A 24254-nucleotide genomic window follows, 5' to 3' on the forward strand; every position below is an offset into this window, starting at 1 on the left:
ACAGTTTTCTCTGTCACAGCTCAGACTGGGCAAAGAACATCAGCTCCTCTGGCTTTTTTAGATGCCTCAGGGCTTTTGTTTATCACATCAGAGATTCCCAAAAACACTCACAGAGCTGAAGCTTTCTCTATGTGCTTTTAAGCCCCGAATTTAAACTGATTTATAATCAATTTATATTAGAAGAATCAGCATGAGAGGAGCATATTGCTTCAAGTCAGAGACTGATCCTCTCCTCCTCAATATTTTAAGTTAACTCAATCTTGCCTGCTCAGCCTATTGTAAATTATTGTGGCCAAAAACGTGTTGCATGCTACTTCTAGTCTCAGCATCACTGGAAAGATATTTAAAAACATTTTTAAACTTTTTCTTTCTAATAAATACTAACCATTACATTGAGAAAGCAGATTTTTTGGTAATTATTAATTAGCATGACTCCTTAGACTCCTTTTGATCAGAAGCAGGAAACAAACCACCTATTACACAAATACTTTGCTATCAACTTGCCTTCATGTTACATTTTAACCTGGCCAAGTTCCCTTTAAGGTTTGCTACACAATTATGGAATTACAATCCTACACTTATCATTTAGATTAGTTATGCATTAACAGCCCTGGTGTCTCCCTTCTTCCATATCTGTTCAGAGAGAACCTCCTTTCTGCCAGTCCCACACAGAGGGACCTCTCACATCCCAGATCTACTCAAATATCTAAAAAACTCTCACAGGAATATGCAAGAAAGGCACCCAACATTAGGCACTGCTTTTACCAGTGCCCAAATGCATTTTGTGAACAGTCTTGAGCAGCTCTCAGGTGGCAACAGCTTTAAAACCACCATGTGCAAGAATTGTGAAAGCCAGAAAGGACAAACACACCTCACAAGTTCATTATCAGCCTATTTTTCTGGGCTCCCTGAACAAAGCATTGAGTTTCTCATCTTCCAGCTCAATGACACAAGATTCTCTTGTGAAAAAAACATGAAAAAAAAAAAAATCTCATTTTATCTATATTTGCCAATGATATCTTGTACAAGCACAGAATTCCTTCCTGCTCCCTGCTGGAGAGGGCAAGTTTTCTACTGCTTATTAAAGCAATCCCGCAGGATGCTGTGCAGGCTTCAAGTCCTCAGTGGAAGAAGTTTTCTACCAGCAAAACTCTACCACCACCTCAATAAAACAAAAACTGAACTAAACATGACTGTGTTGGTGGCCAGAACCAAAACAGTTCTATTTAAAGAGAGGCACAAACAGACTCACAAGTTCAGCCATGAGAACAGCAGGCAGCTCCCAGAGCACATGCAAGAAAGAAGTCAACATCAACAGATGATTTTGTGGGGGATGGTAATTTTCCTTGCTTTTGTGTAATCTCTAGAGGCAGCTGGTATTATACAGCTGCTCCATTAGAGCACTGCTGAAATAACCATCTCGTTACACACAGTAATGAAACTATTTTATTATAAGCAAAACAGCTTTTATATCATCAAGAAACCAAGATCTATACACTTTTTTTTTTCAAAGAGCTACCCATGTAGAAATAACTTAGAAATCAACTTGTACTTCCAATTAGAGGGAAAAAGAAGGTGTGGAGTGTTAAAAAGAAACAAAATCAACCTCAAAAATAATCAGAAAAAAATAAAATAAAGCAGACCTCATTATGCAACATCTGCCAATATCCTGGTCCTTCCAGACAACAATAGTCACCAGCTCCAAATCACAGTATTATTCCAAAATCAAAGTGACTGCTTGCTCACACTTGCTCAATGCTTTCTGCTTACCAATTCCAGAAAAAAGAAAAATCTACCAGTCCACACAGTGTGCTCTTCACAACCATTCCAGCATTTCCTTCTTCCAAAAAAAGAAAACAGCACAAAGGCACAGAGTACATATACTGCATCTTTGTGGGGGAAAAAAAATAAAAATGGGGGCGTGGAGGGGTGTCTGATGCAGTGAAAAAGCTACACAGACAACTCAGAGGCAACAGCAGAAGCAGAGCTGGGAAGCCTGGAGAAAGGCAGGAAACCATCTTCAGTATTCTGCATTGAAAGGGTAGCCCTTGTGAGTTTTGCACCTGGAGGAAACCAAAAAGCAAAGATTATCTCAGGTCCCATTGTATGCAGCTGTAACCACTTCAGAGAACCACCAAGGGAAGAGATTAAGTGTCTAAAAGCAAAGCCTGTTTTTCTTTTCCTTGGTGAAATGCTGCTTTTCTGAACAAGAAGATTCTGAGTGCCTTCTGCTGTTTGGGTGATGGGACCTAGAGGTGCTTTGCAGACAACTAAATCAAAGTTTTGCTATTTACTGACAGGAAGAACTTTCTTGCAGCCTTCCAAAAAGGATTTCATCTCTGGATCTGTGCTTCCAAGTTGCAAATCCTCTTGCTGTGTTTTGAATATAGGAAGACCAACAACTCCTGAAGAACACACTGATTTTGTAATGTACTTAAAGAATGACATGGAAGAAAGACAAAACACCACAAGCAAAACTAATGAAGATTTTAAGTCTGGATCATGCTCACTCCTCCAATATGGACAAAAAAAAGATTATGAATAAGAAGCCTCCTGTTGCACTTCCAGCTCTAAAGAATTTCCTGAGTTCCTGGTTGAACTGAACTGAACTTTGCTCAATGCTCATCATGTTTTAGTTCATAAAATGAACATTTGAAAAATCTTACTCTGGGAAGTTATTTTGAACATGGCCCCTTTGAAAACTGAGTTTGCATACCCTGAATTTCCGTCAAGACTATAATCTGCAACTTCATTTACTGAACTGTGTGATAGCTTAATAGCTTAAACAAAAGAAAGTGCCACTTACATCATCATTTCACAGGCTCTCCAGTTTCTATTAAAGCTGAGAATAGTTGCCATCTCCTCTTTAGTCAATTCAAAGTCAAACACCTAACAGGAGAAAAAGCCAGAAAACACCTCTTTGAACAAATCAGTGCTTGTAAGAAAAAAAAAATTAAGAACAAAATCACAGAATTAAAGAACAAGTCCACAGTGTAGGGTGCTTGTTGGAAGTGACTGCTTCATGAAGAGAAAGGACAAAGACAGGACTCTCTGGATTTCTGAGCCTCTAGCTGGAGTGGGAGAGGCAGGAATTTCAGAATCTCAAGTTGCAGTCACACATGCCAGCTGTTTTAAGAAGTTTGGGGAGCACTGTGTAGCTCCACCTTCCATTTGAGAAGGATCTTTCTGTGCTGTGCCCAAGTAGCAGCTGCAACACCTCCATATTCTGCCTAAAGCCACTGAGGATTTGGAAGCAAAATCCAATACTGGGTCCAGTCCAGGACCACTGAATCAAGAGCAGCAACGTGGTTTGTGGACACCAGGACTATTTCCTTAAAAGTGCTTGCTTTACAGAGGTCTTTTGGGGTGTGCTACTGCACTCAGGCCCCAAATAAGCTGTCAAATGATTCATTCACAAGACACAGAGCAGGAAGAATCACAATGTGACTGCTCAGATTATCAGGATATGGTGTTTCCCAAAGCTTTGGTCACTCCTGCTCTCCCACTGTGATCTTAAATTCAGCCCTCAGGAGACTGTGGTTAAACACATGGAGAAAAAGCTCAGTCCTCTTGCCAGAAGAGCACCTGGGAAGGGTGGAAAAGGATCACTGCCTGCTGTGCAGGGAGAAGCCAAGCCATGCCTGGACACTCCTGAAGACTCACCTGGAAGTTCTCCACGATGCGCTTCGGGGTGACGGATTTGGGAATGACAATCACATTCCTCTGGATGTGGAAGCGAATGAGAACCTGCAAGAGGCACATCACTGCATCAGAGAGGGGATGGCTCTTGCTCCATGGCAAACAGGGCCTGTTTAGCAGCTACAATTCAGCAGAATTAACCCATTTTTGGAGCTGCTCTTCAAATGATACCTGAATTCTAAAGAGCACTTCATGAAGGGCACGTGGAGGAGTGGTGGAATCCCACAAGGCTTCCTTTCTCCTGAAATTTAGTGACACCCAATTCCTTTCCTGCTCACCCAGATTTTGAGTAGGCTATTCAAACATTCCCTTCTTTGCCACAGCACTTGAGATGGGAAGACAAACCTGGCAGCATCTGAAGATGGGTCAAGAAAATGATTCTGGTGATGATCAGAGCACCCTTGCAAACACAGAAGGGCACATAAGGAACAAACCTGCATTGCTAACCAACACCACAGGTGACAGGAATGAAGAGCCAGCCTGTCCTCTACATTGTCATCAGCTGTCCTACAGGAAGGGGTACTCTGCCACCTACCCACCTGTGCTGTGGTTTTGTTGTGCTTGGCTGCAATCTCTTTGATCTTGGGGTCATCCAGAAGGGAAGGATCCTCAGGCTTAGCCCTACACAGAGAAAACAAGTCAGTGGCAAGAAACCTCCACAGGTCCAGTCTAGTAAAGATCTGTATCAGGATGAGAAATTAATGCTGCACATGTAGTCTCAGTGCTTCCAGAATAATCCACAGCAGCTCCCTGGCAAAGCAATCTCACCATGGTCTGTCAGGAGAGCCCAGGGGGCTGTAGGCTGTCACAGAAATCCCTTTGGATTGGCAGTACTTGATCAGCTTCTCCTGGGTAAGGTATGGATGACACTCCACCTGCCAACATAAAAGTATAGAGACTGACAGTGACTTAACTGCTTTAACATGTTCCAGGGATTGCTTTTTAATCAAAGGCTGATTTTTGTGCTAACTCAGTAGCCTCTAAGCAATATTATGCAGTCTTTATTTTCTCTATGCCCCCACTCCCTTTCTACTCTTTACAGTAGCTCTCCTTGCAGTGAGGGGTCCAAAGACTGTGACAAAACTCCTGAAAACTTTGCAGATCATCTCCAGCATATGGGTGAAAAGCTACATGATTGCTTCAATGGGACAGTAAAATGCACACCCAGGAGAGCTGTAAAATCATAGCAAGAGGATTTCAGAACCAGAAAAGCACAAAGTTCTCTTTTCACCCCTAATTAAACATGCCATAATATTTTTTTACAGCTACCCAATTAACCTCAGGGTCAGCATTGATCACAGCCTTTATTTGCTTTGTGTCACAACGCTCACACTAAACACCTCCAATCCGAAAAAGTTTAGAATGATTGCCTGCTGCAGATTTCAGACCTTCAGCCCAGTGCCCATTACAAACACACGTGCACTCAGCATGAACTTCCATAAGAGTAGTTGCATAATGGAACTTAACAGTTAACAACAGACTCCTTAACAGTGGATCTGTGCTCTGGCAGGGAAATGCAGAGATATGGAGTAAGGAACAGGAGCTGTTCACGTGCCAGGAGGCAGTGAATGAGCAGGACTATTTGATACTTTGCATAGAGGGACTTTCAGGATAGTCACACACCAGGGAGCACTATTTTCCTTTCAGCAAGAAACCCTTTTGGGCTGAGCTGCCATTTGAGCCTCCTGCAGCTGCACTCTGAGGGCAGTCCCTGGAAACTTGTGCTGCTGGCAGGTGGAGCAAGGCAGTGCTGCAAAACACGGGATCAGTTTACAGCCTGGAGCACTTTATTTATGGTTCTTGCTGCCTGCTGTTATCAGAGGCCTGCATGCCTGTTTCCCCTCTGAGACATCTTGGAATATTAAACAGAACAGAGAGCTCCATTTTTAGGACATATTACACATATTTGTTTTGTTTGAGCAGTTGCAGAAAGACAGCTCTTGGAGAATAATAGAACATCTAGTTTTCTCAGCTATTTGAGAGGTAGAATTTGTGCAACATAAGCAAGGCACAGTCATCCTCACTGAAAAATTAAATTAAGCACTAGCATCATTATTATGTAATTACTACATTGCCGAATTAATTTCTCACTACGATTGAAACAAACACACAATCCTGGCTGCATTTTAATAAAGAATGGGAATGACAAGAAAGAGAGACAGTGGATTACATGTGAAATATCTGCACAGAGAAAGTGTTTTCAAGAAGCACTCTCACTGATAAGTGTTAGTATCAAGCAGCTTTCAGGCTTGCAAGCATTTCTTCAGAAGCAGTAGTTTGTGAAGGACAGGGACTAAAGACCCAATTCTTTGTGCTAAATTTGATTATAATCAATAATAATTCAGAGTTTCGGAGCATTTACAAGTGTCAGAGGTCCAAGGTCAGTGACCCCTGTGCCAGAGATCAGGGTAATTATCATACAGTGGCAATTATCATAAAAGGTGTGAAAGGTATAAAACCTACACTAAGTTTTCTGCAAGTGCTTTGAGGCTGATAATGCCCAATTGCCACAATAAATGACCCAGTTTTACTAATCCAGTATCAATAATTGACTGGAGTCCTTCAAATACCATAAGAGCCAAGGTCAGGCCTAGACAAACCCCACAAGGGTATATCCTGTGACTCGTCCTCTTCAGCAACTGTGCCAGTCTATAATAATTTCAATCCTGAAGGTGATGTCAAACTGGGGAAAAACCAGCCAACACACTCATGAGCAGGACAGACACTTCAAGGGGATCCATTCAGGCAGAAACAACAGGCAAACAAAAAACTGAAGGAATTTAACCAGGCTGCACACAAAGCCATGCACCTGGGAAGGAAAAGCCCCTGGCAATGGCACAGGCTGGAACCTGACTACCTGTAAAACAGCTTTACTTGGAAAGGACCTGGGAGGTCCTAACAGACTGAGCAGGACATGAGCCAGCAGTGAGCCCTGGCAGCAGGAACACAGGCAGTAAATTGTGAGAAGTGATCATTTCCCTCTACTCATCCTCACCAGACCACCTTTATAACACTGTGTGAGTTTTCCTCTTCCCAGCTCCCCTCAGTAGCAGAAAACATTGACAGACTGCCATCAATTCAGCAGAGAAACTGTACAACTTCTACTCTATCACCTGCCCTGCAACTCCATTTCCTCCTAACCCTCACTAAGTCTTGACTCCATAAAACATGTTCCTGATCAATTCCCTCATCCATCAGCAACAAAAAAGAACACCACAAAACATTTGCCTCTTCCACTTTGCAGCTCACCTGATTAGTTGCAGGTTTGTATTTCAGCCCTGGCTTGTTCAAGATCCTTTCAATCTGCTCATGGTTGAAGTTGGAGATTCCAATGGCTTTTACCAGCCCAGCATCCACCAGCTCTTCCATGGCCTGGCAGAAAGAAGCACAAAGTCAGCATCTAATATATATATATATATATATCTGTATCTCTATCTTTGTATCTCTCTACATATAACTTGTTACTTATATACGTATATATATATATATAAACCATCTACATATATGCATATAACATCTATATATAACAAGGCAGGGCCTGAAGAAGACATGCCTTGTTTCCTTCATAAGAAACCTAAAATAAGTGTTTAGATTTTCAGAGCTCAAGTTTGAGGTAAAAAAACCTCAGAGCACTGGTGTGTATCTGTGCCATGCCTCCCATGTTTGAAGGATTCATTCTTCGAGATTATGGAAATTCACAGCAATGGAAAATTATTAATTGATACACAACAATTTGCTATTGTGCCAGTGAGTCCTTCCAAGTAATTCTGTGAGAGTGTCTCTGGTGGTCTCATTACCTTCATCAGTCCAAACCTTCTCCTGCTGTGGCTGAACTCACCTCCCATGTCTGTAGAATATCAGTGTTGCTGGGGATAGCAACTCCTTTGTCATCTACAGGGAACAGGTCCTCTCCTGCCTGTCAGGGAGAGAGAAATTGCTTGAAACACACATTATTGGGAGGTTGGGTTAACACCAGCTGAAAACTATCATTCTATAAACTCTTATTACAGGACAAACTAATCCTTATTATTATACTAATTATCTACACATGTATTATCCACTAATACTCACTATCTATAGTCTTCAGTCTTTTGTTTTCACATGGTATTATGGGTTTGTTTGTTTGTTTGTTTTTGCCTACAGACAACCCAGTAAGGACAAATATTTCTGCTGGGCACTGTGTCCCCTGGCTCATCAAAATCCATATGGTGAAATTTAAGCCTCCACTTGTAAGACAGAAAGTAGAATTATATCCAGTTTATAAAAAATACACAGTTGTTACCTGCTCACAATGAAGTGTTTTAGTGACATGCATAATGAGGATTTGGAATATGTTCACTTTATACTGGAGCAGATTTCCTGAGAGGTGTTTCATGGGGAGTCTCGTTGTTTAAGCTGCTGGCACAGGGGAGGTTAGAACACCCTGTGTCCCAGTTAGGACTATCTGCCAGGTACCAACTTCATTCAAAACCAGTTATTTTCTATTCATTCATGATTTACACCACAACACATTTTCACTTTGATAGTTCTGTTCATGTAAAACTAATTTTAAAAATACAGATGTTATAAGGAACAGTTCATCTTGGTAGCAAGAGGTAGAGAGAAAAATTTGATTGAGCTGTCACTGAAAGCCTAAAGCTTGGATATATTCAAACTGAGACATCAGTTCCTTTGCATGCAGTCAGTAGAAGAGTTAAGAACTAAAAAGTTTAACTCTAGAGCACTATAGGAATGCTAAAGCTCCTATGGCAAAGGTCAGTTCAAGCTGGATTGTATTTAAGGACTCAGTGATTAAAGACAGAAATGAAAGACAAGCAATCTCTTATTCTGTGATTCTGTAATATGCAGAGAATAGAACTTCCGTCAGACAGCAAAGCATTGCCCTCTTCCCACAAAGAAGTAACAACACTGAGCATAATTTGGATTTGTAGAAGGCAACACAAGCAATAATCAAAAGGAAAGAGATACAACTTCTCCTTCCAGCAGGGAAACCCATCCCTAGAGTTCAAGGTCTGCCTCCTCCATGACCAAAAGGGCAGCAGATGCCATGCAATGCAAGCAGAGATCTCAGAGGCAAAAATCAGCCTGGCTCACGAGGCCACAGCAAAGCTGAGCCCCAGAGCAGTGCTGTTACACAATACACATGGGATGAGCTGTGCAATGGGTGAAATTACTGGGCTATAAAGCCACATAACTCTTCATAACTCACAGACAAAGCCAAGGGCACTGCTGTTTACTGTACCTTGAAGCCAAGAGGCCAGTGGATGAGGTACAGATCCAGGTAATCCAGTTTCAGGGCAGCAAGAGTCTTCTGGCAGGCTCCCTTCACCAGAGGCTTGTCATGAAACGTGCACCACAGCTGGGGGACAAAAAAAGCCAAAGCACATTGTGACCTCTTGGGTTAAAGCTCCTGGAACTCTTCTGTACTGTTCAGCAGGGTGCCTGTGTCCCCTTGGGAGAGTGATGTGAAACCAGGACATCCTACATTTGAGCAGGGCTTGTCCTGTGAGCAGGACTGGAATAGTGAGTAGTGTGTGCAGTGGCAGACAGCAGAAATTTCACTTATTAAGTTGACAGCATCACCTAAATTTGTGCTGTGGACCCTGCATAATTCTCAAGGTAGGATGAGGCAAAGCAGGAGCCTCAGGAATGGTTTAAGTGATGTTCTGAATTGTTCCACACTGCACAGAGTAGCTAAGTAAAGAACTAGGGGGGTTACTTTAAAACAAAAAGGATATATCCCATATTGCCAGACCCGTACCTTACTGACGACAAAGAGATCCTCTCGCTTGACAACACCTTCCTTGATTTTTTGCTGGATCCCTTCTCCCACCTCATTCTCGTTCTGGTACACGTAGGCGCAGTCGAAGTGGCGGTACCCGGCATCGATGGCAGCCTTCACCGCCGCCGTCACTTTACCCGGCTCCGACTGCAAAAAGCGACGCCAAAAAAACACCCCTCTCACCAACACAGCTCTAAGACTTTCCCCGCGGCAAGATAACGCTAAGAAAAACACCGCATTCAGAGCGAATTATAAGGAAAATAAAGAGAAATCGCGGCGGCGGCCTGGCCGTGTGTGGGCAGCGCTGCAAGGCCCGGGCCGCGCTCCGCCTTCCCCATCGCCCTCACAGCCCTCAGAGAGCCCGGCCCGGTACCTTCCACGTTCCCAGCCCCACGATGGGCATCTTGGCGCCGGTGTTGAGCTGCACGTAGTTCGCCATGGTCACAAAACCAGCAGCAATAGCACAGCGGAGGCCGAATCCCGCGGCTTTAATAGCGAGCGGAGCGGGGCCGGGCCCGCCCCGCCCGAGGCGGCCTGAGGGAACCGGGGCGGCGCCAGGCCGGGGCCGCGGCCGGGGCTGAGGAGCCGGGCTGAGGGATCGGCTCTGAGTCCCCAGGCTCTGCTCACCGCACACGGACCTGCCTGCAGCCCCTCAGTCCCCTCAGCCCCTCGGTCCCCTCAGCCTCATCCCCCTGGAGCCTCATCCCCCTGAGCCTCATCCCCCCTGGAGCCTCATCCCCCCTGGAGCCTCATCCCCCTGTATCCTCATCCTCTGTAGCCTCATCCCCCTGTAGCCCCAACCCCATGGAGACTCGTTCCCTGGAGCCTCATCCCCCTGAGCCCCATCCCCCTGGAGCCTCATCCCCCTGGAGCCTCATCCCCCCTGTAGCCTCATCCCCTGTAGTTTCATCCCCCTGAGCCTCATCCCCCAGTAGCCTCATTCCCCTGCAGCCCCAACCCCATGGAGACTCGTCCCCTGGAGCCTCATCCCCCTGGAGCCTCATCCCCCTGGAGCCTCATCCCCCTGAGCTTCATCCCCCTGGAGCCTCATCCCCCTGAGCCTCATCCCCCTGAGCCTCATCCCCCTGAGCCTCATCCCCCTGGAGCCTCATCTCCCTGGAGCCTCATCCCCCTGAGCCTCATCCCCCTGAGCCCCATCCCCCTGGAGCCTCATCCCCCTGAGCCTCATCCCCCTGAGCCCCATCCCCCTGGAGCCTCATCCCCCTGGAGCCTCATGCCCCTGGAGCCTCATCCCCCTGAGCCTCATCCCCCTGAGCCTCATCCCCCTGAGCCCCATCCCCCTGGAGCCCCATCCCCCTGGAGCCTCATCCCCCTGGAGCCTCATGCCCCTGGAGCCTCATCCCCCTGGAGCCTCATCCCCCCAGAGCTGTTCTGTGCCTCAGGAAGGACTGAGCCCACCACAGGGGCTCAGTGAGGGCTGAGTCCCCCTTTGCCAGAGTTTTGTGGCTCTTTGTGCTGGTACAAGGGCACAGCAGCAGAATCACCGGCGTGCCTGGGTTGAGAGGGCCAGGGGAAGGTGTTCCCTGTGCCAGGTGGGATAAATGCAGCTTCCACTGTGAGCTGTGGCTTTTAGGAGTAATTCAGGATAGGGAAAATCTAAAATAAACCCCCTCCAGCTTTATTTTGAATTTTAGAAGAGGATTTGCTTTTTTTGTTTGTTTGTTTAGGGGTTTTTTTGGAAAGTATTTTGACAGTCTCAGGAACAGTGATTTTTTAATGAGTGGCATAATGATCATGTTGTCCCCCCTGTCTTTAGGGAAGCGCTGAGGACATTGCAGAATAAAATGCACGATTGTGATCAGGCACGGTGGTGGCCAGCAGTCTCACATCAGGAACTGGCTTTGATGCTTTTTGCAGACAAGCCTTTGCTGTTCTGCTGAGGACGTCACGGCGCAATGGAAAAACCCAGACGTGCCCTGGAGGCTTTGCTGCTTATTCACATGTGGAGTTTCTTCAGGGGCGAGTGTTTGCTCTGGGTGCCTCTCCCTGCCCTCTGCAGCTTCATATTTTTTGCTTCATTTAGCTAAGGACGGCAAGGTAATTGGTTTTTACCTCCTTAATGTTCCTCCTGTTCTGTATCAGCACCATCAGGCATCCCTGGCAGGATGCAGTGTGCTTTTCACTTGGATCACAAAACCTTTACACAACTTGGTGCTTATCTCCTATCACTTGGGTTGACTTTTCCTTCGTGGTTTCAAGTCAGAGAGATGCCTCCACAAGGCAGAAATTCTGTATTTTGCTGTTGCAAAGGCTCTTGTGAGTTGGAGCCTTTCCCCTCAGAGCTGTAAGGCCACTCAGCTTTCCACTATTTTCCTCTCCTGAAGGTCTGGTGGGGACCTTGGGGAAGGAAGAAGGGCTGCACGTGTCACCCTGTGACAGCCAGCCTGCTCAATCTTGTGCCCTGTGTCCTTGGTGACATGGTCATCTCTTCACAGAGAGCACTCACAATGAGGAACTGTGAGGGGGAAGAGGGTCTGCCTCCTTTTTTTTTTTAACTTGAAAAAAAAAAATAGGAGGCGTAATATCATGAGTTTTCAAGTTTGTTTTGCTGGTTTTGCATTTCGTGACTGTAATTTCACCACAAGTTGTGACTTGGGTGACCAGCCGTGTTTGGAATCTGAGAACAGGGCCCAAAAACAACAGAAGTGGGTATGTCCTTATGGACAGTGTTAAACAGAGACCCAGTGCCCTGTTGAATAAACGTGGAGGCAAAGTTAGGAGGTGACAGTGTGATAAACTCTACAGCTGAAGGGAAGAGCTGCAGGGGTCTGCAGCTTCAGAGGTACTGACAGACACAGGTGTAGCTTAAACCAGGGTTTGGAGGTGAGGGCATGCAGGTTTCAAGCTTGAATCTCTGGGAAGCACAGCAGGAATTTCTGCTTCACTTGGAGGGGAGATTTATCTGGGCTGAGTTCAACCTCAGGATGGCAGGAGACAGATCTGAGGGGCTTGGCTGTAGAAGACCTTGGCCTCTTTGTCACTCTGAGCACAAATCAGGAGAGTATCTTGGTGGATCTCCCATATTCTCAGAGCTGCTGATGCTTTTTGTCCTCATGCTTTTGACCTTTAATTGCACCTGCTGAAATAACAAGCCCCAGGCACAGCCAAGGATGAGGAAATGATCCCACTATCTCTCCGTGGTGATTATTCTGTGGGAAGGGCAGGTTTGGTGCAGCAGGGGAAGCCTGGGCAAGGGGAAACCATGAAATGCTCCAGGCTGCTTAGGACTGATTCTGAGTTTTGCAGATGGGAAGCACCTTTGTGCCCTCCACAGTTCCCCTGGCTGCTGAGAAGGAGGACAGAACTTCATTCTGAAAGGGGGTTCTGTGGGTTGGGCAGGACAAAGGCAGCCCTGGGGACAGTGGCAGCCCTGGGGACAGCAGACTGCCCACCCAGGAGCTCCAGGACACAGTAAGCAGGACTGAGTGGTGAAAGGAAGCATCAGGCACCCAGCATCACTTTCTGAGCCACCCTTGGTTCCAGGGATGGCCTGGATCTAATCTGTGGTGACACAGGGGGAGTGGAGAGGAGGACAGGGAGCAGATTGGTGTTTGGCTTAGACAGAGGCTGGGGAAGGGGAAAAAAGGCATTTACTCTTTTTTTTTTTTTTTTTTTTTTTTTCTGTGTCCTTTTCAGTCTCCTCAGTTTCCTGAGTCACAGCCCAGAAGTGGAATAGTGAGAAGAGCTCTGGAAGGAGCAATGATCCTGGCCCTGGGAACACAGAGCGGTGGAAGTGGAGCAGCCAGTGCATGCCCAGGGGGGAGAACACACAGTGTGCAATTGCCTGAAGAGAGGAGATGTCTGGGCAGACCACTGCTAGAAGATGACTTATAATAGAGAAACAGATGTTTTCTGAAAGCTGCTGGCAAAGTGCAAACAAAGCCTCTTCAGGCAGCCTGAGCTGCAAGGTTAGGTAGGGCTGTGGAGGTGGGAGTGCTGCTCCCCAGAATGTGAGTGCTCTGCTCACAGTCCTTTGCTCAGAATGAAATTGCAGAAATATTGAACACTTGCAGCAAATGTCCCTGCAGTGGCTGTGTCAGTGCTGGGAGACTGAAACAAATTATACAGGTTTTTGCATTGTAAGAGCAGAGTTCAGGGAAGTTTGGGCTCTCTGCTCCTAGCAGGCACTGCCCTTCCCAAGGGGGGAAAGCTTTAGGACCCACCAGTGAAGGGCTGTGGGGAGAAATCATCAAATCATCTGATCCTGCTGATCCCCCAGACAAGGCTGCCCTGCAGTTGCTTGGGCTGCTGGGTTGTGTTAACAGGCAAGAGGGAAAGGGACCCTGAAAAAATGGTGATCACTGATGCTGTTGCCTGAAAACACCAAGGTCTGAGCACAGTTACTGCTGGTATCACTCGATAAGCTTTTGGGACATCAAGGAATAACCTACACACGTTGTACTGGATGGTGCATGCCAGAAGATGGGCAGATTAGTGGCATGACCAAGGATAGTGCTGGCAGCTCAGCTTGGAAAGCGTTTTAGAGGCAGTTGGAAAATATGTTGGCTGTTGCAGTGTTGATCCTGATAATTTTGTCTGTGGGAGAAGGGGTGAGTTTGGGATATGTGTCTTAAGTTTGCACTGGTGAGGTGTTAACTACACTGGTCTGCAGGGGCAAGGGGTGGAGTTTGTAAGGAATATGCAATAAGATGGTGATTGTGTGAAAAAATGGAGTTTGAATAAGGCTGAAACAAATACATCTTTCAATAAAATGCAGGGTGGAATGTAAAGAACATAAATTGCAGCTGGCATGAGGGGATGGAAGTGATGACCTGTGTGGGGACCACTGAAACAGATAGAAACAGCCTGTCCCATGCCAGAATTTAAGCTCACAGTACTGTGACTCAGGAATACTTCTGGTGCACTTTTTGAAGGAGATCCATGCTGAAAGGACTTAATTCCAAAGGGTCTGCAGCTGGTGGATGAGTTACATTGAACAAGGAAACACCTGAAAGCTCTTTGGCCATTGGGTAACCTGTGCTGCAGAAAGTATTCACTAAAAAGACAGTGCTCCAACCTTTTGCATCACAGTAACATTATACCTTTATTGTTCAATAAAAATGTGTATTTGATCTCAGCAGAGCTAAGCCTCACCTCAGCCTGGGGATTACAGAAGCTTTTATGGGTTGCTGCAAAGCAAACACTCTTGCATTACATTTTCATTAATTAAAAGTGGAAATTTTGGAAAGAAGTCCACAAGGTGCTCGTTTTCTTGAACAAACCTTTTTGCTCTTTTTGCCTTGAAAACCCAACGTGCCGCTTGAGGATTGTGTTTGGTCACCTGCCCAAAGGCGTTGGCAGCAGAAGGTGACCCAGCCCCAAAAACAAACACCTCCCAACCTCCCCTGGGGCTGTGGGGCCAAGGGCAGAGACAGATGGGTGGCTGGGCTAAAGGGGAGGTGGATGGAGCTTGAGACACATCAGGTACAGCCAGGAAAGTTTGTCCCCGAGGCTGACGGGGCCACAGGAGGTGCTGGCCCTGTGCCACTGCCGGGGAGGGGACAGCGGGTGCCTGAGGGATGGCCGCCCTCTGCTGCCCGCAGGGGAATGGGAAACCTGCCCTGTCCCCGGGAAAAGCCACACAGTCAGGAGAAAACCTGGTTGGAAATACTGCCGACCACACACCTCTGTGCGTTCTGCTTGTGGAATTGTTTTATTACTTTTTTCCCTCTAAGGTAAAGTTTTTCTTGAGTATGTAAAACTCCTTTCTCAGTTACTATTGGAGTGATAGAACTGCTGTCCTTTAGTTCTCATTTCCTAGATTTTTCTCTCATAACTGCCAATTATCCTCCTCAGCCTATTGTGTTGAAGCAAGATAAATTAAAAATGTGAATGCGTAGTTCAAAGTCTCTCCCTTGCTAAATGTGGATTACTCAATCCACATTTTGATAGAAAATTATTACAGCCCGCCCATTTTATTCTTTTGGAACAATTTTATTGTATCTTTCAGAAAGAGTAAACAAAAGGTGATCCCTGAATACATATGCTGTGACTTCACTGGCTGCAGGAGGAGAAATGCAATAAGAAAGTCAGATAAATTGATAGGAAGAATATCAGACCAAGCTCTGAAGGGGGGCAGGATATGAGCATCTTCAGTATTCTGCATTGAATGGGTAGTCCTTGTGAGTTTTGCCCCTGCAGGGAATAAAAGATGTCATTTTAGTCATAATTTTCCTTTCTAGTTTTGCTTAAAGAAGCCACTAAGGTTGGATCTGAACTCTGCAATTGAAGGATAGGCTCGTTCCAGATGTTTTTCTCCACAGTGTGTATTTTTTGTACAATTGAACAACCCAAATACTCATCATTCAGGCTCTTGGCATTCTAGGCAGTATTCAGATGTAAAACCTCTGTGTATATAGTATTTATAACTTATGGGTTTGGAGAAAAATCCTGAGTGCTACCACTTACATGCTCATTGTATAGACTCTCCAGTTTCTGTTAAAGCTGAAAATAGTTTCCATCTCCTCTTTACTCAACTTGAAATCAAACACCTAAAAAAGAGAAACAGCTAGGAATCACCTCTTTGACCAAACCAGAGGCTGTAAGCAAAATCCACAAAGTTAAAGAACAAGTCTGCAAGGGAGGGTAAGGAGACATGACTGTTTCATGGGAAAGGCATCTCTCTGTATCACCAAGAATGCATTGGCAGAGGGAAGAGAAAAATTAATCCAAAGTTGCAATTGCATTTGCCAACTTTTGCAGGACACTTGGCAGGTTCTTGCATCTACCACTTGTGAGAGATGCATCTTTCTCTGTCCTATTCCGAAGGCACATCTACAAGATTTCCATATTTCACTTAATCTGTCTAGGCTTTTTGAAATCCCAATGACCAGTTGCAGTCAAAATCACTGAATTAACAACAGAGCAACGTGGTTTGTGAGCACCACAACTGTTTCCTTAACACTGCTTGCTCTACAAGCCTTTTGTGGTGTGCTGCTGCACTCAAGTGCCAGAAAAAAACCATGTGGCAATTCATCTCTAGTCTGCAGAACACAAGACAACATGTAAAGTGACTGCTGGAATTATCAGCACACTGAGAAAAGATGTGGTTCATTCCTGCTCTCCAACTGTAACCTTAAGTTTAACTCTTAGGAGAGTGTGTAAACAAACAAAAAGCCTGTTTTTGCCTGAGCAGGAGCTGGGAAGAATGATAAAGGATCTTCTCCCTTGCTGTGCAGGGAGAAGGAGGCCAAGCCATGGCTCCTGACCCCTCACCTGGAAGTTCTCCACGATGCGCCGTGGGGTGACGGATTTGGGAATCACAATCACATTCCTCTGGATCTGGAAGCGAAGGAGAACCTGCAGGAACAGACAACTCAATCATTCCTCTTGCTCTGGAGGAAGCAGAGCCTGTTCCAACAGCTGTTATCCCTGTTTCCAATCATTCCTGTCCCTGCAGCCCTGGTTGCCCTGCCTGGAGAGCAGAGAGGGAAGTGGTGGAGCCTCATGAAAGGCTTCCTTTCCCATTCAGTTTTGGGCCAGTCAAGCCTTCTGCTCACCCAGACTTCTCTTAAGATTTCATTCTCTGCAAGAGGACTTGAGATGAAGACTCAAGAAACATTCCAGCATTTGAAGATGGGTCAAGGAAATGTTTCATGATGACAGAGCACACTTGAGAATGTGCATTGCAGGCCACACAGGAAATAGACCCTGCACTGCTGCCTCTCACCAGAGGTGACAGGAACAAAGAGCCAGCCTGTCCTCTACACTGTCATCAGCTGTCCTGTTACAGGAAGGAGTAACACAGTCTGGCATCCAAGTACCTGGGCTGTGGATTTGTTGTGCTTGGCTGCAATTTCCTTGATCTTGGGGTCATCCAGAAGGGAAGGATCCTCAGGCTTAGCCCTACACAGAGGAGAGAGAACACCAGAAATCTGTCTCAGTGCTCCAAGCTCCATGCCAGCTCCCTCACAAAGTGCAAAACAACCTTACCATGGTCTGTCAGGAGAGCCCAGGGGGCTGTAGGCTGTCACAGCAATCCCTTTGGATTGGCAGTAGTTCACCAGCTTCTCCTGGGTCAGGTATGGATTGCATTCGATCTGCCAGCAAAAAGGCACAGATATTGATAAAATACAGCTGTAACTCACTGCAGGGATTATCTCCTCATGCACTGGTATCTGTCCTCGTGTGCCACTCTTTGCAAAGTATTATTCATTCACAGTTTTCTACAGCACCTGCTTCTACACTGAGATTTCTTGCACCTCTGGGTCTTTGCTCTGGGGAAAGAGCATTTCATAAGGCTCACCTCTGGCTTCTTTGGCCCTGGTTCTTGGCAGGTTCTGAGGTCCTTCTCAGATTTCTAAGCAGCAGCTTAGCAAATATTGAAAACCCCAATGCCTTGTATATTCAGCAATAACGTGGAGTGGGATGAGAAGGACATGCTGCACCTGCTCTGTTCTAGACACCTTTCTCATGAATTGGTGCCCCTTTCTCATGTTCTATAGTTTTGGACAAAGATGCATTTTCTTTTTCCTTTCAGCACACTCTTTTTTTTTTCTAACTTCATGCAGAGGAAGGACTGGCAGGCTCTGGAGACTGAGAGAACTTAGTACTCTCAGTGAATATGCAAGAGGTACTGAATTCAGAACTCTAAGAGATGTGTGAGTCTGTCCAAGGCCCCTTGAAGTGATAAACTTCTGCAGCTCCTGCATACAAAGGGGCAGTGGCTGCTGTATGCAGACAAAGACTAGGTGATTTTTTAAATGTGTGTATAAAACCACTTTTTCTTTTATTTTCCATAAATCAGGCTAGATACCAGGAAGCCACTAGTGTGTCAGTAAATGCTCTGCTTCTGTATAGAAGTTAAATCTGACCTCCCTTTCCAACTGAGTGACTGAATTGTGGATTCCTGCATGAGAAAAAACACATGTTGTGTGAACAATTATCTGCTGTGAGTAACAGATTGATGCCATTACTAATAACAGAACAAGTATTTTAAGAAGTTCTTGTTGTAATTTGTGTACCACAACTTCATTCCCTATCAGGACACAGATCTACAACATCTTTATGTGTACTCAGAAATAATCACAGGGTGTAATTGTGCTGTGTCTGCTTTGTTTTTCCTTTTTGCATCTCCTCCTGCAACTGTAAATTGGATCTTTATAATCCCACAAAATCAGTCACTTTGCAGCTCACCTGGAGATTTGCAGGCTTGTGTTTCAGTCCTGGCTTGTTCAAGATCCTTTCAATCTGCTCATGGTTGAAGTTGGAGATTCCAATGGCTTTTACCAGCCCACAGTCCACCAGCTCTTCCATGGCCTAGCAGAAACAGGAGCACAGTCAGCACCACAAGACAGGCCCTGAAGGAATTATTCCTTCATTTCCCTTCATGGGCAAGGAAAGACAACTGCTTGGAGCTGCAAAGATTGTCTCTTGGGGGGAAGTGCACACTGGTGTATTTGTGCCATCTCTTCCATCTCACCCAAACCCAAGGGCTCCTTTTTTGACATGGCAGAAATTCACTCTCAGTTATTTTCACACGGCAAATGAGCATAATCAATAATGTGTTCTTGAGCCACCACTAGAGGGCTGTAGTGCAGGCTGTGGGTATGATCACAACCACATTTATTTCAGCAGAGTGTATTTGAACAGTGGTGAGGACAGTTCTGCTCCTGTTATGGTCAAGCACTCTGGATTGCAGCGTCACTAAAGATTACCAGCTTGACTGAGCATGTATGTTTTGAAAAGCTTCATTGTATATGGTGCAATAAATACATAAGAACTCTGTGGGTGCTGAAGACAATGCAAGCATAGAAAAGACTGCCAGTAACAGAAAACATGATTTCCCACTGTGGCTGAACTTACCTCCCACGTATCTAGAAAATCTGTGTTGCTGGGTATAGCCATGCCTTTATCATCTGCAGGAAACAGCTCCTCTCCTGCCTGTCAGGGGAAAAAATAAAATTATTTAACACTCTTTTTATTGGTAAATTAATACCAGGGCAACTGAAGACCACGATGGCTTTAGCTACTAGTATATAAAATACTAATATTTGAATATTTTTAGCTACTAGTACAGAAAATACTATGTTGTTCCTGGCAATTTTGCCAGCAATCATTCCTAGTAGGAATGATCTGGAATCAAAAGTGGTGACTCACTAAAACACATACAGATAAACAAGCCACACCACTTGTGGAACAAGCAAGCTTCCTGTACTCCTCTATTACTCCTTTAGGAGAGAACTGGGTTTTGTTTTGTTTTGTTTTTTTTTTCTTAAGGTCCCAGGAATATTTAAGTCAGGTTTAGGCTGAGCCACATCTGCTGATGTGGCTACACCTACACACACAGGTGTCCTGTGAGGGGAGCCTCAGTTTAAGTTGGTGGCAAATCAGAACAACCCCCAGATGTACAAACTCAAAAACAGAACTCCACATTGCTCCACATCCAGGGTGCAGATGTCAGAGTATTATGCTATGGCACTTTTACTCAAGCTCTTTGTTCACATAAAATTAACCATGACAGCTTTGCAAGTATGACAAACAGTTGACAAGTGCAAAAGTAACAGATAGGATGGAGGTCTTAACCTGTCTGCAGCAGAAAGAAAAAGCCAAGACTAGACACAGACTGAGACATCAGCTCCTCTGAAGTACATGAAGGATGAGATGTATTTCATGTACTTCTGACATGGATGTCAGAAAGTCTCACCTTTTGAGATCCAGGGTCTGTGGAACAGCTTTAAGGCTCCTACAGCAAAGGTCAGCTCAATTAAGGACTCAGTGGTTAAAGAAAGAAATAGAAGACAGAAACATTCTCTTGTTCTGTGATTCTGTAACACGCAGAGGAAAGAATTTCTGTCAGGCAGCAAAGCACAGCCTCCATTCCCTCAAAGCAGGAGAGGATGATTTAGCCCACAGTTAAGCAGCATGGGTCAATCTTGCAGGCAGAGGGCTGAGCTCAGTGCTGGGTGTGTGTCCCCATTATCAGCAGGGCAGAGGGCGCTGTGCAGGGGCAGAGATCAGGGGCAGAGCAGAGTGGGATGGGCAGCACTGGGGGCACAGCTCTTCCTGGAGCAGCAGTGCTGCTGCAAGTGCTCCTGGCACTTCTGAGGAGCTCTCCCAGGAGAGAACACCAAGGGCACTGCTGTCACTGTACCTTGAAGCCAAGAGGCCAGTGCATGAGGTAGAGATCCAGGTAATCCAATTTCAGGTCAGAAAGAGTCTTCTGGCAGGCTCCCTTCACCAGAGGCTTCTCATGAAAAGTGGACCACAGCTGGAGACAAAAACAAGGCACATTGTGACCTCCTGGGTTAAAGCTCTGTCCTGAAGAAGGAAAAAAGGCTAGCACACTTTCTGAGACCTTTTCTGCTTAACACATATTTTGAACAGTCCCATGAAAATGGAGGACATGGAACAAATCTTAAATACTGTTCTACAAAATACAGTGACAAAAAGAAGTTTCTACCAGTATGAGCCTGAACTATTCTCCTAATTCCTCCACACTACAGCACACTGTCTTTCCCCACTGTTCTGAATTTCCCTCTGTGCATATGTCACAAAGCTTTGTCCTGGATCCTTACCTTGCTGACAACAAAAAGATCTTCTCTTTTCACAACTCCTTCCTTGATTTTCTGCTGGATCCCTTCCCCAATCTCATCCTCATTCTGGTAGGCGTAGGCACAGTCCAAGAGCCTGTACCCAGCATCAATGGCAGCCATCACTGCAGCTTTTACTTGCCCAGCTACAGCCTGGAAAATGAAGATTAAAATCCCAAAAATCTAAGCATACAGACCATTTCCTAGTTATCTAGCAGCACATACAATGGGGTTTTAAGTAGAGTTTTTCCGTGCCATGTTCTTAAAGCTCTCTTCATCTTACAAATGCAGGCTGGGTTAGAAGCCATTTATCCATAGCCCCAGTCCCAAGCAGGCTCAGGTAGAGCAGAGCCCCCAACACTGCCAGAGATGGACCAGGGAGAGCCAAGTTTTGTGCCAGGGAGCTCTGCAGTGCCTTTTGCTCAACATCCCTTGCTTTGCCTGAGAAACAGCCAAACTGCCCAGGTGGGAGAATTTTAATTCTATGGGGAGGGCAGTGGTACACACCTCAGTTATCCACATCACTTTGGAGTGTGTATATATATATATATATATATATATATATATATATATATACACACACTATATGTATATATACTGTATATATAATACTGTGTGTATATATAGACACACTATATGTATATATACTGTATATATGTGTATATATACACATATATACATATATATACACACATATATATACATACTGTATATATGTATGTGTGTGTATATATATATATATATATATATATATATATATATACACAGTATGTGCTCTAGCCCAGCTTATCCTGGGGCACCTCCCACCTGTAATTTGAACTTTACATCAGCTGCCTCCTTCAAAGACACAGGAGGTGTGCAGTTCTGTGTGTTTTTATACCCTGGAAGGGCGTGTAAGAGCTGTGCACAAATAAAAGCCATCCTATCTTGTTCACACGCATCCAGCAATGTTTGTTTCTAGGCATTGTGCACATCAGTGGGTTTGTAGTCATCATAATGACAGTGCAAACCTCTTTGTCAGAACTTGCTCGGAACGCATGAATTCTCTTCTAAAGCCGTACCATACCCACAGTTAGCCGATGATCTGGACCTCGCCCAGGATGACAATTACTCAGCACGGAAGCAGCAGGGAAATGCTCCAGTGCAATGCACGGGAAGGGGCAGGGAGAGAGAGGAGCCCGGGGGCCGCGGCAGGGGATGGATGGATGGATGGATGGATGGATGGATGGATGGATGGGATCCGCGCATCCCTGGCGGGGACGGGAGGGACAGAGCCTCTTCCAGCCTGGGGACACCCAAGAGTCACCTCTCCCCCGGGACAAGAGGGCAGGGTAGGGAAAGCGGCTTCCAAAGCAGCGCCAGGGCTCTGCTGCCCAGAGGGACATCCCTGGTGGCATCCCGAGAGGGATGGCGGCGGGGACATGTCACAGAGCCCAGCTGTCCCCGCTCCCTGCCCACCCCCCAGCGCTCCAGACCCCTCCGGAGGAGATGCCACCCAGCCCCTCCCAGAGCTTTGTCCCCGTTTTACCCCGTTCCAAGTGCCCAGCCCCATGGCGGGCATCCTGGCGCCGGTGTAGAGCTGCACGGAGGTGGCCATGGCTCCAGCCGGGAATGCTGCCCGCTGGCACCGCCCAGCAAAGCCCTTTAAGGACGGCAGGACCGTGCCCGCCCCGTCCCGGGACACGCCCGGGACAGACACAGCCCCACAGCCCCGGGGGACACCGGGCTGGGCCAGGAAAGCAGTTATTATAAAGAGGAATGTTACCTTTAGTGTTTGGGAGAGGCTTCTTTGAATGTTTTTTGAAAGCTGCTGAAGAATGGTAGATGTTGTGTTGAAACTTTGCTGCGTGCTTTTGCTTGGAGAATTTATTCAGGTGTGAGCATCAGTTGGTAATATAATAGTGCATTTTGCTCTGTGTGCCTTTCCCACAGCAGTGCCCAGCTGCTTTGTAGTTCTCTTTTTTTTTTTTTTTTTTTTTTCCCTGCATACCTGAGGACAAACAACAGTTTTTTCTGTAATCCTCCTGTTTTTTTGTCAGCAGGATGTGATGTTTCAGTTACCATCACACAATAGTTATGTAACACAGTGTTTGCCTTTTACTTTTTCTTTTTTTTTCCTCTCGGATTCCTTCTCTGTAAATCTGCTCTGAGCATGCTCAGACTCGGTGTTTGGTTTCTGGGACAGTGAAATCAATGGAAAGATTGTGATATTGGGAGTACAGTATTAAAGCCAAGCTGTTTGCATGAGAGCCCTGCTGCCATCACAGTCTGGGTTTTTTCCCCCAATGGTTTCTTGACTGAGAGATGTCTCTGTCTTTTAGAAAGGATGTTTGGCAGAAGGTTTGAATTTGCTGTAAGGTATCTGAGGTCCATTGTCCTGTCTCTCATAACCAAAATGCTCAAACCAAAAGCACAAGTTTTATTCACACCTCATTAGAGAACAAAAGCTTCTTCCTTTTAATCACATACAAAGGATAAATTCTTTTTGCATCTGTCATGGGGTGAGGGAACACCAGACACTGTGATAGTGCTAAACTGGATTCACCAAGTGCATCAATGAAGGAAAAGCCTGGCAGGGAGAATGTGACACATGCACTGAAGGAAAGGAATCTTGGTACATGTGAACTATGGATGATAAAGCAACAGGAGAATGGTATCTGGAAATATTCACAATGTGTAATAGTGTGTGCCCCTCATAAAGTACTCCAGTGAGTCAGGGTGGCCTCACCTGGGGCAAATACAGCACTCAGCTCTGACCTGTGTCAGCTCTGGGCAGTGGCTCTGCAGTAACACATGCTCTTACACCTCATGTCCTCGTTTTGGATAGCTGCAGGGTGTAGTCGTGTTTCCCCACAGTCTGTTTTATTGAAGGCCTGTAAAGCCAGATCAATGTCAGCACAGCCTGGCAGCCAGAGCACTCCACACTTTCACCACAGAGTTTTACAGCACTTCCAGTTATTGTTCTCCTGGCACTTTCACATCCTATGTACCAAGATTCCTCCCACAGTTCTTGTCTGCACCAACTCCTCAGTCATGGTTCATTATATCCAGATATTTTAACTCCTAATCTTGCCAAGTTCTGATGCTCCTGTGACATTCAGTCTCTCAGCCTTTCTGTCAAGATTTCATCCCAGCACTCACACCTACAGCCCAGTGATGTACAGTGCAAGTAGCTCAAGCTTTTCCAAGTGTATTCACCCACTGCACGCTGAATTAAACAG

The 24254-nt window shown here is 45.7% G+C and overlaps 1 protein-coding gene across 3 annotated transcripts; it reads right to left on the reverse strand.

The window, feature by feature from the left end:
- Window positions 1-1428: 1428 nt before the first annotated feature.
- LOC310908492 (aldo-keto reductase family 1 member B1-like) lies at window positions 1429-23295 on the reverse strand. Of its 3 annotated transcripts, none has more exons than XM_083859584.1 (10): window positions 9855-10017; window positions 9461-9628; window positions 8942-9058; window positions 7538-7615; window positions 6949-7071; window positions 4468-4574; window positions 4239-4320; window positions 3664-3747; window positions 2807-2889; window positions 1429-2063 (listed from the first exon to the last, which is right to left on the reverse strand). In XM_083859584.1, the coding sequence occupies exons 1-10, from the start codon at window positions 9918-9920 to the stop codon at window positions 2021-2023; spliced, it is 951 nt and encodes a 316-aa protein (XP_083715710.1). In that variant the 5' UTR covers window positions 9921-10017; the 3' UTR covers window positions 1429-2020. The 3 variants fall into 3 exon arrangements, with proteins under 3 accessions (XP_083715710.1, XP_083715711.1, XP_083715709.1); XM_083859585.1 differs by lacking the exons at window positions 1429-2063; window positions 2807-2889; window positions 3664-3747; ... (5 more) ...; window positions 9461-9628; window positions 9855-10017 and adding exons at window positions 15251-15637; window positions 15911-15993; window positions 16718-16801; ... (5 more) ...; window positions 21019-21186; window positions 22799-23295; XM_083859583.1 differs by lacking the exons at window positions 1429-2063; window positions 2807-2889; window positions 3664-3747; ... (5 more) ...; window positions 9461-9628; window positions 9855-10017 and adding exons at window positions 15255-15637; window positions 15911-15993; window positions 16718-16801; ... (5 more) ...; window positions 21019-21186; window positions 22562-22660.
- Window positions 23296-24254: the final 959 nt, after the last annotated feature.

This window comes from Zosterops lateralis (assembly GCF_965231275.1).
Source record: "Zosterops lateralis genome assembly, chromosome: 4".
NCBI lineage: Eukaryota > Metazoa > Chordata > Aves > Passeriformes > Zosteropidae > Zosterops > Zosterops lateralis.